Source organism: Elephantulus edwardii, unplaced genomic scaffold (genome assembly GCF_000299155.1).
Source record: "Elephantulus edwardii isolate Elephantulus edwardi_28Jun2011 unplaced genomic scaffold, EleEdw1.0 scaffold00166, whole genome shotgun sequence".
NCBI classification, from domain to species: Eukaryota; Metazoa; Chordata; class Mammalia; order Macroscelidea; family Macroscelididae; genus Elephantulus; species Elephantulus edwardii.
The window spans coordinates 7,723,987-7,740,814 of NW_006399916.1; the positions used below are offsets into that span (position 1 = coordinate 7,723,987).

Consider the following 16,828-nt stretch of genomic DNA (forward strand, 5'->3'; position numbering starts at 1 on the left):
AACCAGCCTTCTAAGCATGATGTCCCTTCTCCAAGGATCAGTCCTTCCTAGCCGTGTGCCTAAAGTATGTGAGACGTAGCTTCAAAATCCTAGCCTCCAAGGAAAAATTCAGTTTCACCCTCTCCAAGACAGACCTGTTTGTTTTCTTGGCAGTCCATGGTATGTTCAAGACTCTTCTCCAGCACCACAACTCAAAGGCATCTATTCATCTTCTGTCATCCTTAGTCACTGTTCACCTCTCTGAAGCATAGCAAGTAACTGCGAAGAACATGGCCTGGATCAGGTACATCTAAGCCTCTAGACTGACATCGTTGCTTCTCAGTACTCTGGAAAAGTCCCTGACAGCAGATTTTTCCCAGTGCAATTTGTCTTTTGATTTCCTGACTGATGATGCCAAGTTGTGTTGACTGTGGAGCCAAACAAGCTGTAACTGTTAACAACCTAGATCTCATCTCCATCTATTCTGGTGTTGCCAATTGGCCCAGTGGCGAGAATCTCTGTCTTCTTGATGTTGAGCTTCAATCCATATTGAAGATGACAGTCCTTGACCTTCTGCAGCAAGAGCTTCTGATATAAAGATTGCACATCTTTTCAAGGTATTAATTTGCATGTTGTAAATGTCAGTTGCGTACTGATTACTTGGAATACTAGCCCTTATTGTACATTCAACATAAGAATTTAACCCACTGAACATTTGTCATTGTTGTTGTGTACCATCAAGTCTGACCCACTCTTAGCTGACCCTCCTATGTGTTTTCTGAGGCTATAAACGGCCCAGGAGGAGACGCCCATATTTCTCCTATGGAGCAGCTGGTGGGTTTGAACTGCCTGTCTTTGAACTGGCAGCTCAGCAAAGACTAAACGTTGGTCCTACAACTGTAGTACAGAACCAGGCCTTGAATTCAGAGTTCTCTGACGCCCATTAAGTCATTTATCAATCATCAGCATCTTCATTTATTCAAGAAGAGAGCCCGCCAACTGAACTAACTTTCTAATTCGTTTCCCTTTGAGGGACAAGCCTTTCCATTTCTCTAACTCACCACGTTCATGCTAGCGTTAACTGCAGCCTTGGTAGACTGAACAGAGGATCTAGCATAGGCTGTGTGGCTGAGTCACTTCCACCTCATGGTGGCCCTGTGTGGGTCGGGGTAGAGCTGTGCTCTCTATGGTCCCACGGCGCTGTTTTCACATGGGGATCATCAGGCCTTTTTTCTGAGGTATCTCTCCATGGATTTGAACTTCCAATCTTTTTATGAGTAGCTGAGTGCATTAACCATTTGTGCCACACAGGGACTCCTTAAACACATAGGGTTTGGCATTTTTTGTCTTCTTAACTCTTCATATCTGAATACAATAGAATTATATCTAAAAGAATGACTGTTCATTTTCAAGATAATAATAACAAAAATGTTCTTTTTTTTTAACCTGTAGTAATTGAAGAAGCATATTATTTATGAGTAAAATGGCCTGAATCTAGGATCTGAAATAAAATAGTCCAGTTAAAAAAACCAATAAAAATTATGGGGAAGAAAGGTGAAGAAAAATGGCAAAATTCTGATAATTTTTATGTTGGTGAATGCAAAAAAGGATTATTATACTAATCTCTTTCCTTTATTTGTCATTTGGAAATTCCTCTAAAAAATGAAAAGGTTTTTCCTCCCCTGTTTTATGTTTTGAGTATAGTTTGCTTGCTCCTGGAACGTGAAAGCAAAGAATAATCATCACTGATGTCCGAAAGTATTTTAGAATGGGGCTAAAAGTGGCCTTTGGGTTATATTGTTTATAATCTCCATAAATGTTAATAATTATACTGGTAGCTGAGTAGTAAGAAGATGAATTGCAATCCCAAAGGCTCAGAGTTTGAATCCACCAGTTATGCTACCAACTATGGGGGAAAGATGGGCTATCTCCTCCTGTGTGATTTATTGCTTCTGAAACTGATGGAAGGGTCAGCTACAGGCCAGCTCCAATTTGACGGCATACAACAACAGCTATATATGTAAGCTTATATATATGTATAGAAAACTATGACTGTATATCCATATAGATAATAAAGTACAGTAGGGGTACATTGTTAGAACCAAACACCTTAAGGGATTGAACTTGTGGTATTGAAGGAGCAGGATGATAGTCTTATGGGATATCTCAGTTAGCATAATAGAACTCATAAAGTTAGAGCCTACATACTAGTTTGGTAAGTGTTGCTTGGGATCTTAAAAGTGGTTCAGTGGCCTTTTAAGACACAACTATCAATCTCTATTCTACTGGAGTGAAAGAGCAAGAACAAAACCAGAGTTAAAGAAGACATTAATCTACAGGGATGACAAATTACATGATCCACAGCCTCATCTACCCAGAGACCAGAAAAACTAGACAGACCCCAGCTCCCACTACATAGCATTCTGACAAGATTTATTGAACTGCTTGAGACTGAAGCCTGGAGTTGTTGATAAATTAACTTCTGAGGCAATCCTGCAAATTAAATAATAACTTGGCTCAAAAAGTAGTATCACCTGAAAGGATTGTGTTTCTTTAAAAAAAAAGAATTCAAATGGCCAACAATTACTTTGAAGTTGAGAATATGAAGAGGTAGGGAAACTAGATTAATGGAAATGCAACAACCAGAAGGCAAATAATGGAAATGTTCACACAACTGTAAAAAAGTGTAACCACTATGACCAGACAACTTGTGTATAAATTGTCAAATAGGATCTTACAATGCTGTGTAACAGTTCACCAAAAACACAATCAAATATCTCACATACACCCTCACCTTTTCCTTCGTTCTCAACTCATCAAACATTTGTTGAATTTCCAGTTTCCAGTCATCTTGCATGGAATGAAAAGATTCCTGAGGCATGTCAGTCATAATGGCCCCTTCAATAGCAGTTAATTGTTCAAGAATTAAGGCAAATGATGGGCGTATATGAGGGTCTTGTTCCCAGCATTCTACAATAGATAAGAACCACATTAATTCCATATCTCAGAATAATTTAAATAATCTCCAAGTTAGCTGAGTTTCTAAGAAATGTTTTCTACCAAAATCTTTTTCAATATAATTCCTATCCTTTTTTTATTATTATTAAATTTTAATAGTTTTAATGAACATTTACAGAGATTTCATTCATTCATTCATTCATTGTTGCACTGTCATAGACATTTTCTTTCATCACATTTCTTACAATTGTATAATTAATAACAATTTCTTACAATTGTATAATATAATAACAATGTCTAATCAAACTGTTATTTTATGTATGTTACCTTTCCCTTCACACAACTTATCTATTTATTTTTTTCCTTCTTTGTCCCTCTCTTCTGATCTTTGTTAATGCTCCAATACTAATTCTAACATAGCTTTTTACATTAGTGATTTTGCACACCAGTTGCTCCTTGAAAAAAAGATGGGTAATCCATACCTGTGAAATATATGGTATTTGAAACCAAGTAGAAGAATGGCTATGATTCAATCCCAAGTTGATAGCAATGAGAGAAAGATACTATGAGTCTTTCCGTAAATGACTGAGGTCTTTCAGAATTTTCTAGATTCAACCTTGTTCCGTCTATGTTGTGTAATTTTTAATGAATTATTTATCATTCTTTAGGCTTTATTCTACTCCATGTATGAATGTACCAGTTTCTTTAGCCATGTATTCCTTGGTTAATAGTTATTTCCTAATCTTTGTTATTGTAAATAAGCCTGTAATATGTTTGTGAGAATATCAGTTTTTATTTGTTTGGCATACTGTAAAAAGAGCAAGGGCCATGTAGAAAGCACCATATCTGATATTTATCAACTTCACACAGGGAAACTATCCCTGTCCACAAAATCAATAAGACAAAACCAATTCCCATGAGGTCAAACATTCCCCCATGCTCCCATACCTCATTCTACTCATCTCAACACTAATCTTACTACCTTGGTGGGTCCAAAATCCAATGTGATAGCTCACAGATTACAAAGAACCATACTGGGGAAGTCAAAAGGTAGTAATTCAGATTAATAACAGAAAGCAATCAAGATAGCTCCCAAAATGTGCACACAGGCACCTCAGTCTCAAGCCTTATGGTGGTCCCAAGTTCTCAGTCCTGCCAATATTGGCTTCCCTCCCCAAATTGTCCAACAAGTTCTCGGTCCTGACAATATTGGCCCTCTACACTAAGGTCTCATCTCATCTCACATCAATTCTCCAGTTCAGCCATAGCAGCTGCTGCTGTCCTAAAGAGTGTTAACAGAGGTCTCTCTTCTCTGACAAGGGGAAGAATTCTCTCTCCTGGTGGGAGAAGAATTCTTCTGGTTGAGGAAGATTCCTATTCTATGCAGTGAGTGCTGTTCAATTTCTTGGCTAGACTAGCCAGTTCTCTTTTAGATTGTTGAGATTGGCTGATCCCCTTGTGAAATCATAGATATCCTTGTGGATAAACAATATGCCTTACTCAAAGCAATATGCCTCTCCACATAGTTAGTCATCTATGCTTGAAAAGCCATACTGAGAGACAAAATCTACAGGCTTTTCTAGCCAATAACATTCACATATGAAAAACTTTCTCCTTACTTTACACAATAGCTATATTTGTGAAAGTATATAATCAGAAACTTCATTCCTCATGCTTTAATCTCCCCCATTTTAGTTAACCAATTTCTGGTTTGTCCATCTCTATCATATCAGTACAAGCAATCAGGAAATAAGAAGATGCATTGCAATGGGAAAATCTGCAGTTAGGGACCTTTCCAAATTACTGAGGAGTAGTGATGTCAGTTTGAGGATTAAGGTACGTCTGATTCAGGCCATGGTCTTTCTCTTCTTTCTTTTTTTTTTTTAAATTATTATTAAATTTTATTCATTTTAGTGAACATTTACAGAGATTTTGGGTTTTCATTCATTCATTGTTGCACTTATAATTCCTATTCTAAACCATCATCTCATCCTATAAATATCTGCTAGAGTTTTTAGGAACTTATTGACAATGATCTTTAATAATTTGTTTGACACAGGGTCCAAGTCAGAGACATACATGAGAGTGATGATCAAAGGAGGCTGTTCTCGTCAATGTGCTATCTCACCTCATGTACAGCCGTGTGGTTCTAACATCTTAGCATGGCTGGAGGGGCAGATGATGTACAGACGTGGGGTTTTAGGACTCAACCTAATAAAGCCCTTCTCTGAAACGTCACCAGCACAAGAGCAGTTTTAACCAAAAGCCTCATGATGAGGCAGAATAACTGGCTTTTAAAAGTTAGTGAGCATTTTTAATTTTTTTAAATTTTCTTTTTAAAAAATTTCTTTTTTATTTACATTTTAACAAACGTTTACAGAAAACTTGGATTTCCATTTATTCATTGTTGCACATTTTCCTCCCTACCTGCCCCAGTTAGTTTTTCTTTTTAAAAAGATTCTTTTATCGCTGCACCATTTCCTCCCTCCCCCCACCCCCAGTCCACTCTGCTGTGCACTTCTTAATTCTGGACTGATGTCATGCAAATAATACCTAATCATATATTCCTTTTAAATAGTTCTTTCCCTCATTTGTTTCAATGCAGTGTTCATTATTTATCCCTTTTTTTCTGAGTTTCCCCCCAACCCCCATGTCACTGTTTTATAACAGTGGCATTATGCAGTAACTATCTTTTTGTGATTGAGTTATTTCACTCATCATAATGTCCTCCAGGGTCACCCATTTTGTATAATATTTTATAAGTTTCTTGTTTTTCAGTGCTGCATAGTATTCCATCGTGTGAATATCCCACAGCTTCTCTATCCAGTTGTTTGTTGATGGGCACTTAGGCTGCTTCCATCTCTTTGCTATTGTGAACAATGCAGCAATAAACATGGGTGTGCATATATCTGTTTGGGTGGCAGTTCTGATTTCTTTAGGATATGTTTCCAGTAGGGAGGTGCTGGGTCAAACGGTATTTCTATTTCCAACTTTTTGAGAAAGCACCATACAGCCTTCCATAGTGATTACACCATTTTACACTCCCACCTACAGTGAATAAAGGTTGCAGTTTCTCCACAATCTCACCAACATTTGTTGTTTGCTGTTCTGTTGAACTTTGTTATTTTTACTGTGGTGAGATGATACTGCAAAGTTGTTTTGATATTGGGCATTTTTAAAAGGAAAGAGCATGGTGAAACTATGACTGTGGAGATGGTAAAATTTTATTTTTAGTATTACATCAAATATAAAGCAGCAGATCTGGGACTAACTCAATCCTGTGTTTGAAATGTACTAGTGCACTCGATGAAAATTAAGATTTGACTGAGTTTTGTACATAAAGGAGTTACAGAGAAAAGTGGGATATTTCTAATTTACTTAATTCAGCAAACTTTATCTTACCTCTTAAGTCAAAAGCAAAGTCTCTGTTTCTTCAAAAAAGACAGTTCCTAAAAGTATTTGAAAGTTAGGATCCCAGAAAGGACCTTTGTGGTTGAGAAACAGATGCACAAATAAGTGACTTTCTTCACCCCCCCAAAAAAAACCCCCAAATACAGAGGCCGCCCAGATACCTCTTAGTAGCTTAGCAAAGGGCTCAGGACAGGTGGACGGGATGGGCAGAGTGAGCTTATTGACCGCTACTCCATAAGCCACAGCGAGACCATCGATGCCGCGGTAGGGGGCTTCGCCCGTCAGCAGTTCCCACAGCACCACGCCATAACTAAAAGGAAAATTCCATAAAGTTCAGTGATCTCAATCGTCTCCTTACGACTCACATGGTGGGATAAACAATCTGCACATTCATCCACCTTCTAAGAGGGATTGTCCTCTTCCGAAAACCCATAAGAGGCCATGATCCCAAGGTGACAGATATGCCTCTCTAGCCAGTAACGCAATAAACACAAACATATGCCTTTCAGAAATCGCTTATACAGACACTTTAGGTAGGAACTAAACTTTGGGTATGAAGAGGGTCGAGCTCTTGGACATCATGCTGGGAGAGGTGGAGGGTTAGGGAAAGAGAGGGAGACCCTCCGTAAGAGAGACTGACACAGTAACAATGGGCTTGAGCATGGTGGAGGTGAGGATCGAGGAGGGCTGGATAGGGCAAGATGCACATCTGTTGTTCCCAGGGTTACTGTTAGTTGTGGTCAACTCAATGGCACCTAATAACAACAGTAGTCAAGAAGGGAAGGTTAGAAACAGTTCAAAATTCAATTACAAAGAGTCACTGCCTGTCCATGTGTTATTCTGAAGGGAAAAAAATATCAAATGAGTTGATTTCCCCTTTTTTCCACATTTAAATAAAAACTTGTGAGGACTGTGATGATACAGAAGATCCTGGCCCCAAGGAGACCTCATGCTACACACTACAGGACAGAGACAGAACCATTTTTTCCAAGTAGTTCTTTGTCATTTTTTCAAAGTAGTTCTTTGACATGGTTCCCTTTCTGGCTCCTCTTGTTGTATGTTGGAAATGGTTTCTTTTTTATTTTATTACTTTTTGTGTGTGTACACTCAAATTGGATCTGACTGGTACAGGAGGAGATTGCCCCTCCTTCTCCAGCAGAGCATCTGGTGGATTTGAACCATGCGCCTCTGAGATTGCAGTGCAGCTTCTTGCCACTAGGCCACCAGAGCTCCCCTGGAAAATGTGTTTCTAAAGTCTCTGCTGTACTGCTCAACAGTGGCCAACAGAAGAAGAGTTGAATTGCCCTGGGGAGCCTTTAAGGCCAGCTGAACTACTCTCTACAGGAGAAGCTGGAATGAGATGGGAACAAAGGGTAAATGTCACTATCAATGTTGAAGTACAGGGCTCGCTAATACTTCTTCAGTTCTTCAAAGGCAAATGCAAGTACACCCAAAAGCAAGTGCACGCAGTACACAGGAAGAAGTTTCATACAAATTCTTAAATGAAGCCAAAGGATCAAATATCTCTACACATCCATACACAAATGATTTTCAAGGAGCTGCAAACCCATGTTAGTATGCCACAGCACAGAAATGGTTTGTAGTTATTGCTTCTCCAATATATGCAGGTATGGACTCTGGTGGCACAGTCCATAAGGAGTTGTGCTATTAACCCAATGGCCACACCTCTCTATAGTTCCAATCTACCAATGGAACATTAAAGCAATGTCTTAAATTGAAAGAGATACTGAATCTCATTTCTTCTCTTGCTTATGTATTATATGTACCAAAAAGAAGGTGATTAAATACACATTAAGGAGAGGAAGGAAAGGCAAAACTTAAGGAAAGGCAAAGCAAGTAAGAATAACCCCAATAAAGGAGTTCAATTCACTAGATTCCATTTATGGATCTTATGTGATGTGATTCTTCTGTAATCTTTAGTGATACGTGGTTGCACAACCTCTCTCCCTCTCTCTCTCTCTCTCTCTCACATACACACACACACACACACAGCTATCGGGATTCTAGGCTCATGTCAGCCTCAGATACAGCTGTTAATACAAAGACTTCTCTGTCATGTGCCACTGAGCTCTCAACTGTTTTCTGAAAACATACAGAAAAGAACGCAGGAAACAGCAAGAGCCCAAAGGGTAGAAGTCAACCAGCTGACCTCTTACTCATCTTACCTTACAACCACCAAGTCCAAACCATCTCACAGCCGACCCTTCAGTGAGTTTTCAGAGGCTGTAAATCACAAAGGAAGAGACTGCCCATCTTTCTCCTATGGAGCAACTGGTGGGTTTGAGGTGCCTGATTTGGGATTGGTAGCACAAGCTGGTAGACTTCCTACAAGCTACAAAGGCATCTGATCTTGGTGCCACTCCTCTAGGGCTCACGCTCCAAGGAGAAGAGGGAAACGGTGCCATGAGCACAGGACAGGACTGGAGACTCACTCTGGGAGTACCAAGACTTACTCGCCCTGTCTCTATCCACTGAGTCCTTACAGCTGACCTCCCATCAACTTGTCTGTAAACTAACAGTATGCCATGTGCTCGGCTTTCTCAAAACAAAGCAACTGCAACAATGTGCATGTCAGAGACGATGAGGATGGCGATGCTGTGTACAGCAGGAGAGGACGGGGCTCAGACCTGCTGTACACAGGGTCCCTATGACTCTGTCAACATGATGGCATATTACAACAATGTCTCTATTATGGTCCCTTAGTGGAGATATCTTAATTTCAAGAATAAGTTAATGGAAGTCATCAATCAATCAATCAATCAACAAAAACCAGGGCAGGAGACAAAAAAATAGTCTTAGAATAAGCAAACCTTGTCTAAATGTCAAGAAATGGTCCAGCTATTCTCATTAGATTCTGCTTAAAATTACCCAAAGACGTTTGGAACAATATGTCAACAGAGAACTGCCAGATGTGCAGGGTGGATTTAGAAGAGGTCTTGGTACTAGGGATATTATAGCTAATGTAAGATGGATCTTGGCAGAAAGCAGAGAATACCAGAAGAATGTCTATCTGTGCTTCCTTGATTATGCAAAGGCTTTTGACTGTGTGGATCACAAGCTATAGCTGACTCTGAGAAGAATGGGAATCCCAGAACATTTGATTGTGCTAATGTGAAACCTACACTTGGACCAAGAGTCAGTCGTCAGAACAGAGCAGGGAGACACTAAATGGTTCAAAATCAAGAAGGGGGTCCATCAGGGATATATTCTGTCTCCATACCTTTTCAAACTGTATGCTGAACAGATCATCCGAGACACTGGGCTGTACAAGGAGGAATGTGGCATCAGGATTGGTGGAAGAGTCATCAACAACCTGCGTTATGCAGATGACACAACCCTGCTTGCTGAAACTGAGGAGGACCTGAAGTGCTTGCTGCAGAAGGTCAAGGACTGCAGCCTCCTATGTGGATTGAAGCTCAACATTAAGAAAACAAAGATTCTCACCACTGGGCCAATTGGCAGCATCAGTATGAATGTTGAAGAGATTGAGATAGTTAACACTTTTAGTTTACTTGGCTCCACAGTCAACACTCTTGGTAACAGCAGCCAGGAAATCAAGAGACGAACTGCATTGGGAAAGTCAGCTGTGAGGAACCTCTCAAAAGTACTGAAGAGCAACAACATCAGGCTGGAGACTACGGTGCACCTGATCCAGGCTATAGTCTTTGCAATTACCTGCTATGCATCAGAGAGTTGGACAGTGACTAGGAATGATAGAGAATTGATGTCTTTGAGCTGTGGTGCTGGAGAAAAGTGTTGAATATACCATGAGCTGCTAGGAGAACAAACAGGTTTGTCCTGGAGAAGGTGAAGCCAGAATGCTCCTTGGAGTCAAGGATTCTGAAGCTTCGTCTGACATACTTGGGGCATGTTGCAAGGAGGGACTGGTCCTTGGAGAGGGACATCATGTTTGGAAGAGTGGAGAGGTGGCGCAGGACAGTAAGACCTTCGATGAGATGGATCTACTATTCTGTGACTGGAGTGGTGGGAATGAGTGGCTAGGTTTGCACAGGATAGAACGGCATTTAGAGCTCTTGTACAGAGGGTCGCTGTGAGTCGCAAGAGACTTGATGGCACATAACAACAATTCTCATTAACACAAAACAAAAAACCGAAACCCCATAAAACTCAATCACCCCAAACCCAAAATGAACAACAAGCCTTTGTGGTTGAAAGTTTCAGAAAATGAGTAATAGAGGACAGATCACTTTTCCAGAGAGAACAGGGAATACACCATCAAAAAATTAGGTGTGTGGGGGTGGGGAAGTAACTAGTTCAATGGGGCTCTTGCTAATCATAATCTTTTTCTGTTCTACTAACCTGGATAGGATAGGGCAAGGTTCAAATCTAATTGTTCACAGGGTTGCTGTGAGTTTTATTATACTCAATGGCATCTAATAACAAAAAAAAAAACAAAGCTGGGTAGGGCACAGTATAAGTAACTAGTCTTTGGACAGCTAAAGCAGCATAAAGAGTAAGGACTCTGGAGTCATGGATTCATTCAGTTCTGGTGGGCGAGTCAAGGACTTACTAGCTTTGGGCGCCTCAATCTTCCCTTCCTAACTTCTTAGAGCCTTGGCTTCCTAATCCACATATTTGAGTCACAGCAAGAATGCTTTCTGGGAAACAAGGAACCTGTGTAAGGTAGACACCTGTCAGAGGAGGAAAATTCACATACTTTGCCTTGGCAGAGAGTGAGGGAAAAGTAGGACAATGCACCAGGTCAAGCACAGGAACCTGGCAAGATGTGTGGAAACGCCAAGGTGGACTTGTGAGTTCGGGGCCTCAGGATGAATGGAAATGTCCAAGTATATGGCTTCCACAGGTCAAAGCATGATAGGAATACCCTCAGATGGACTGACAGAGTGACGGTAATAACAGGCTCACAAGCATTATCTGCGATCATGAGGACGGCACAGGACAGAGCAGGTCTATAGGGTCTCTACGAGTCCCAGTTGACTTGGTGGCACCTATCAACAACATCCAAGTGTCCAGGACAGTTACCTTTCCATAGTACTTGATGGAGTGGGTTGGTTCATCTGTGAAGAGGGGGTAAGGAAGACAGAGAAGGGTAAAGAAGAGGCAGAGCAGTGGATACACAACACTGAGCACTACAGAGTGGGCAGTGATGTTCATGCAGATGATAAAGCTATTGGTGTGATAAAGCTACGGTATTGGTGGATCAGAGAGATGCTCATTGCGGCACCGGTAACTCTGCTCTGCTCCAGTACTTCAACCCTCTAGAGACGTGTGGGGATGTGGACCATGACCAGGTGCCTCTAGAGGTTGGTTAGTCCTTTTGTCAGTCCTTTTCATAGTATTTTTTTCTTCTTCTTCTCCTGACATCCTTTTGGTTCTGGTGGCCCACTGAGTAAGGAGCTTTGCTGTCAAGCTAAAGGCTCACATTTCCAATACAGCAACTGCTCACTGGCAACCTCCTCTCTTGTTATTTACAGCCTCTGAAAACCTGCCAGAGGGTCAGGTGTGAGTCAGCCCCAACTCAACTGTACAAATCAACAACTGTTTTTCAGTAATATTAACCTTTTCTCAGCCTTCAAATTACCTGCTTCCAGTGGAAGCTAAAGAACCAAGCTTTGTGAATCTGAGCATAAGTAACAAAACAGATTTCAAGACGCTGTCTCTCCATTGTCTGAGTGGCTCTGAAGACCCATGTTCTGTCTGAACTGAGCAGCAGCTGTACTGATGTATTTTGCTGACACTCTGGTTCTGCTCTGTGCTTAGTAATAGATCAGATTGTACCTGGTTCCAGCAGGCTGCAAGTGCATGCAAAATAGCCTTAAGAGATATTATTCCAAATGTAAAATCAATTTAGAGTCTTAATTTCTTTAACAGCTTTATTTCATGTAAATATTGTGGCAGTGTGTGATAGGGTCAAACATAATTTACTGGCATGACTTTAGAAAACTCCTTGGCACAGCTATTAATTCTGATTAAAATTAGTTTTCTAGAGGAAGGTGCTCCTGGCAAACAGAAGTCAGGTGACAAGAAAGACCTCAAGTCACCTGCTACAATCTTGATCCCAAACTACCTGCAGCTCTGGGACCTCCTTCTGGAACCAGGACAGCCCATTTCTGCAGACATTTTCAAAAGCTAAAAAAAGCACGTGTCACTTACCTCCAGATGTCGCTCCCTTTAGAAAACAAGGAGGACTTGATGACCTCAGGGGCCATCCAGGCGTAGGTGCCCACGGCACTCATCTTGGTGGTCCTGTGCCACTCCCTGGCTAGCCCGAAGTCTGTGATCTTCAGTGTCTTGTCACAGATGTCACTGTCATTCTCTATCTTCTCAAGCAGCAAGACTAAAAGAGAATCCAAGGTGGGATTGTCTTAATAGCCTCACAAATTTCTACTTACTTTCTTTTGTGTGTGTGTGTCTATTTTTATTGAAAGCACTTGGGTTAGCCTGGTTGGGCTGGACTGCACTTTACCATTTCACCTTAAGTTCATTTAGAAGCAGCCTTTCATTTTCTCATGGCTTGTAGATTTTCTATGACTCAAATTACAATTTAAAAAAAATATAATTCACACATAAAATTCAGGTTAGCACAAGAGTGTCTCTCTTTACCATCCCCCATTTCTGACGTCTTAAAGCTTACCTACTGGGAGACAATTAGATAGTTTTCTTCTAATAAATCTGTTCAAACAAGTGTATTTTCTACAGACTGTGTTAGAAAATACTGTCAATACACTATCTAGTACTGCAATGCAGTGAAATATTAAACTGAAAAGAAGGTAACACCGAGGATCTAATGGCTTCCTTGAACTTCCAAACAGAAAAAACACTGGTGATACATCATCCAGTCACTGGTTTCCTGACTCGCCACCTTGCTGACCAAGTACAGAAAGTACTGAAACAACTTTTAGGAGTGGAGCCCATGCCAGTTCGTCCTTGAATTATCCCTCATGCGGCCTTCAAGTAAGAGGGATGTACTTACCGTCCCCACCAACAGCAGCTCCTCTGCTCCCGCCACCCCTCAGGTTTTCTCCACCCTCCTCAGTAAGCACAGTATCTCCTCCCTCCTCCAGCTGACTTCCTTCTGCTGTCACCACTGGGAGCTGTCCTCCAGGCTTTCCTCCACACCCCTCCTCCCACTGGCTACAATAACTTTGAAGTGAGTGCTTTAGATGTAATCCTTTTTGGAACTTATCTCCCCACTATTTCTTTAAAACTCTGCAGTCCAACACACTGAACAAGCTAGCTCCATTATTCCATGGAAAGCCCAGCTGACTGGCCACTGTCAATGTGATTCTGAGTCATGGTGGGCCTACTTACGTCCTACCCTTGTAGGAACTTGGAGGGGGGGGGCCCTTCTGAAGTAGACAGCCAGGCCAAGACACTTGGCAGACTTGAGACTTCAACCTTCTGGTTAACAGCCCACGGCTCACCCATCTTCACACATAACATGATGTGACTCACCCCTTCTGCATGCTCTCATCCCTAGCAGCCCTCATCAACTCTCACCTGGGTGACCGTCATCCTAACAGGTCTCATGCGGCCACTCTCCCTTTGCAACCTCTCTTCTATATCACCTCTAGTAGGCTTCCTGAACTGTCATATAGTTCTTTGACAACAACAGTTGGTGAACATGATTGTGCAATCCCTCAACATGGATGAGCCTCAGAAACATTCATAAGGTTCAACACTTGAGACATGCCAGGTCACATCCTAGATCTCATATGCCACATGGAAAAGGATCGGTCAGATCACTGTGGGCAGGACGGAGGCAGCAGGGAACTCTGGAGAGTGATGGGAATTTTAGACTTTGACTTGGTGATATCACATTTGTCAAAACACTAAGTTAGAGGATGAATTTGTATGTAAGTGATACTTCTATAAAATGAAAACAAAAACCTCAAACTCATTGCTATCAAGTCAGACTGACTCATAGCTGACCCTCCATTGGGTTTTCTGAGACTATAAATCACACAGGAGGAGACTGCCATTTTTCTCTGCAGTAGCTGCTGGTGGATTTGAACCACTATAGAGATGCCACTTTTGGGTTATTAACGCAATTCCCTACCCTCTAGGTCACAGAGCTCCCTGAGTGGGCAGAGTGTTGCATGGCCAACCCAAAGGCAGCCGCTTCAAATATACTCACTGCTCTGGGAAAGAAAGATGGGCAATCTCCTCTGTAGTATTTATTGCCTCTGAAAACTGGCCATGAAGACTGGAGGGTTAGCCACGAGATGGTTCCAAATTGACAGCAATGATGTTTCTATAAACTTGTATCTAAAAACAGAACAAAACAAAAATCCCTCTCAATTTCCCATGGACTCAAGGATAACGTCCACTTTATGACACCTGGACAATCATGAGCTTTCTATGTTCTAGATGACGCTTCATTCCTCGAGAGGTGAGCTTCCTCTGCCCAAAGTAGGCTGGTTCATTATCGTAGCTCAAATGGTACCTTCTCCGTGAAATCTTTCCCTGAAGGCAGACGGTTCGAATCCACCAGCTTCTCCAAGGGAGAAGATTGGGCAGTCTCTTCCTGTGCAATTTACAGCCTCTGAAAAGCCCCTGAGGGGTTAGTTATTAGTTGGTTCTGATTCAATGGCACACAACAAGCAAAGGAAACTATTCCTTCCTTTAAAGTCATAGAGACCTCTTCCACCACAGAATTTAAAAGGACAACACACTGTGATTATTCACGCCAGACTCCCGCATGAGACCACCAATGTGTGAGACTGTGAAGGAATGAGGGTGTGTGGATGGGGGAGTATGTGAGTGAGCATGTCTCTAAATCTGGGTTGGAAGGAGAAGGGGAAGGTGAGAAAATCACACGTTCAGTTCATCTTCATCTTAATGCACCTATTCTGTGTCAGTCCAATTCAGACTAGGTAGTAAATGTTTATTTAAAAATATTCTGAGCAGATCACGTACATTCTGAAACCTATACCTTACTCAGGCACTCAGTTCCTGGTACCACCTGAGATGTGCAAACGCCACAGACCCACGCACACACAGACACCCTTACTTGTTGCGATTCTCCTGTTTCTCTCATTTTCTCCTTTGACTGAAATTGTGAGGGAGCTCTGATGGCCTAGTAGTAGAAGCTGTGTTGCAATCTCAAAGGCATATGGTTCAAGTTCACCAGCTGCTCTATGGGAGGAGGATGGGCAATTTCCTCCCACGTGATTTAGAGCCTCTGAAAATCCACTGAAGGGTCAGCTATGAATCAGTTCTCAATAGCACACAACCACCAGCACTTGATAAATAAAGAAACTGCAGGACAGTTATGTTAAGTTGTCCAAGGTCACACAATATAGAAGCTGTGGAAGCTTAAGCAGTCCATTTCCACAGCAATGGTCAAAACCAGTATTTGCATTGCTTGTCGCCACTGTGCGTCATCGAGTCAAAACTGACTGATAACAGACTCTCCAGCAGGTTTTCAGCAGTTTTAAATCACATGGGAGGAGAATGCTCATTTTTCTCCCACTTACATTGCTTCTTCTTGTTGTTGTTCATTCCTGTCAAGCCAAGCACGACTCACAGTGACCCTATCATTGCTTCTCCAAGTTCATAGTTTCCAGAGGCATGTGGTTTATGAAGTGGATGCCACTCCTGCTTCCAAAACCATCTTAAAACTGAGAGTGCCACCAAACACTGTCCACCATCGGCAGCCATTAAGGCATTTGACACCCCCCTCCCATGGCACAAAAGTTCAGCATCACAGCAAACCCAGATTCCCTCAGTGCAACACGTTGACAGAGGAGTGCTGTACAGCTTAGAAGAATGTTCCTCCAAAATAAAACAACACTAGACCCTCGGGCCCAACCTACTTTTAAATACAAGGGCTATCTACCTTTCTATCTATCTATCTATCTCTATAGATATAGAGATTTATAACTCTATCTAGATCTATAGATATAGAGATATATAACTATTGTCGTTTCTCCAACTTCATAGAGTTTCCAGAGGCATGTGGTTTAGGAAGTGGATGCCACTCCTGCTTCACACTGTTTAATAGCTTTAACTGATTTTTCCACAAGAAATTCTGTAATCCCTCTGACATCTCTTTGAGGTGCCCACTCTTGGCCTCTGGATGTCCTGTTACTGGTCCATTCTTCACTGACTTAGGGGCAGTGCAGCGTAGTGATGAAGAAAGGACACATGCTACAGGATGGGGTTCCTTGGTGTGGACTAACCTCTCTGTGCTTGGGAGCCTTAGTCTAATATGGGAACCTTATTAGCGCCTGTGCAATAGGTGGCAGTAAGGAGTCAATGTGTATAACTAGGGTGAAGGACTGCAAAGACGATGTAACTTTATCTAACATACCTTAGCCATGATGGGTTGGACAATGGAAGATATTTTCTGAAGGGACTCAGTAGATGAGAAGGGTTATCCTGGTGGAGGGTGGAGCTGGGAAGTAAGTGGGTAATGGCACTGGGCTAATGGTGGGGTCAACACTTTAACGCTTACCCCCACAATAAGGGATTT

At 41.7% G+C, this 16,828-nt stretch overlaps 1 protein-coding gene across 1 annotated transcript in view; it reads right to left on the bottom strand.

Annotated features, from left to right (window-relative positions):
- Nucleotides 1-16,828, bottom strand: part of LOC102866385 (mitogen-activated protein kinase kinase kinase MLK4-like) — a 109,747-nt gene that overhangs the window by 48,471 nt on the left and 44,448 nt on the right. Inside the window, exons 3-5 of the mRNA XM_006895397.1 lie at nucleotides 12,505-12,688; nucleotides 6,510-6,658; nucleotides 2,774-2,949 (exon numbers count right to left, since the gene is read on the bottom strand). Coding sequence (XP_006895459.1) covers nucleotides 2,774-2,949; nucleotides 6,510-6,658; nucleotides 12,505-12,688 — 509 coding nt within the window. The remainder of the gene's footprint in view (nucleotides 1-2,773; nucleotides 2,950-6,509; nucleotides 6,659-12,504; nucleotides 12,689-16,828) is intronic.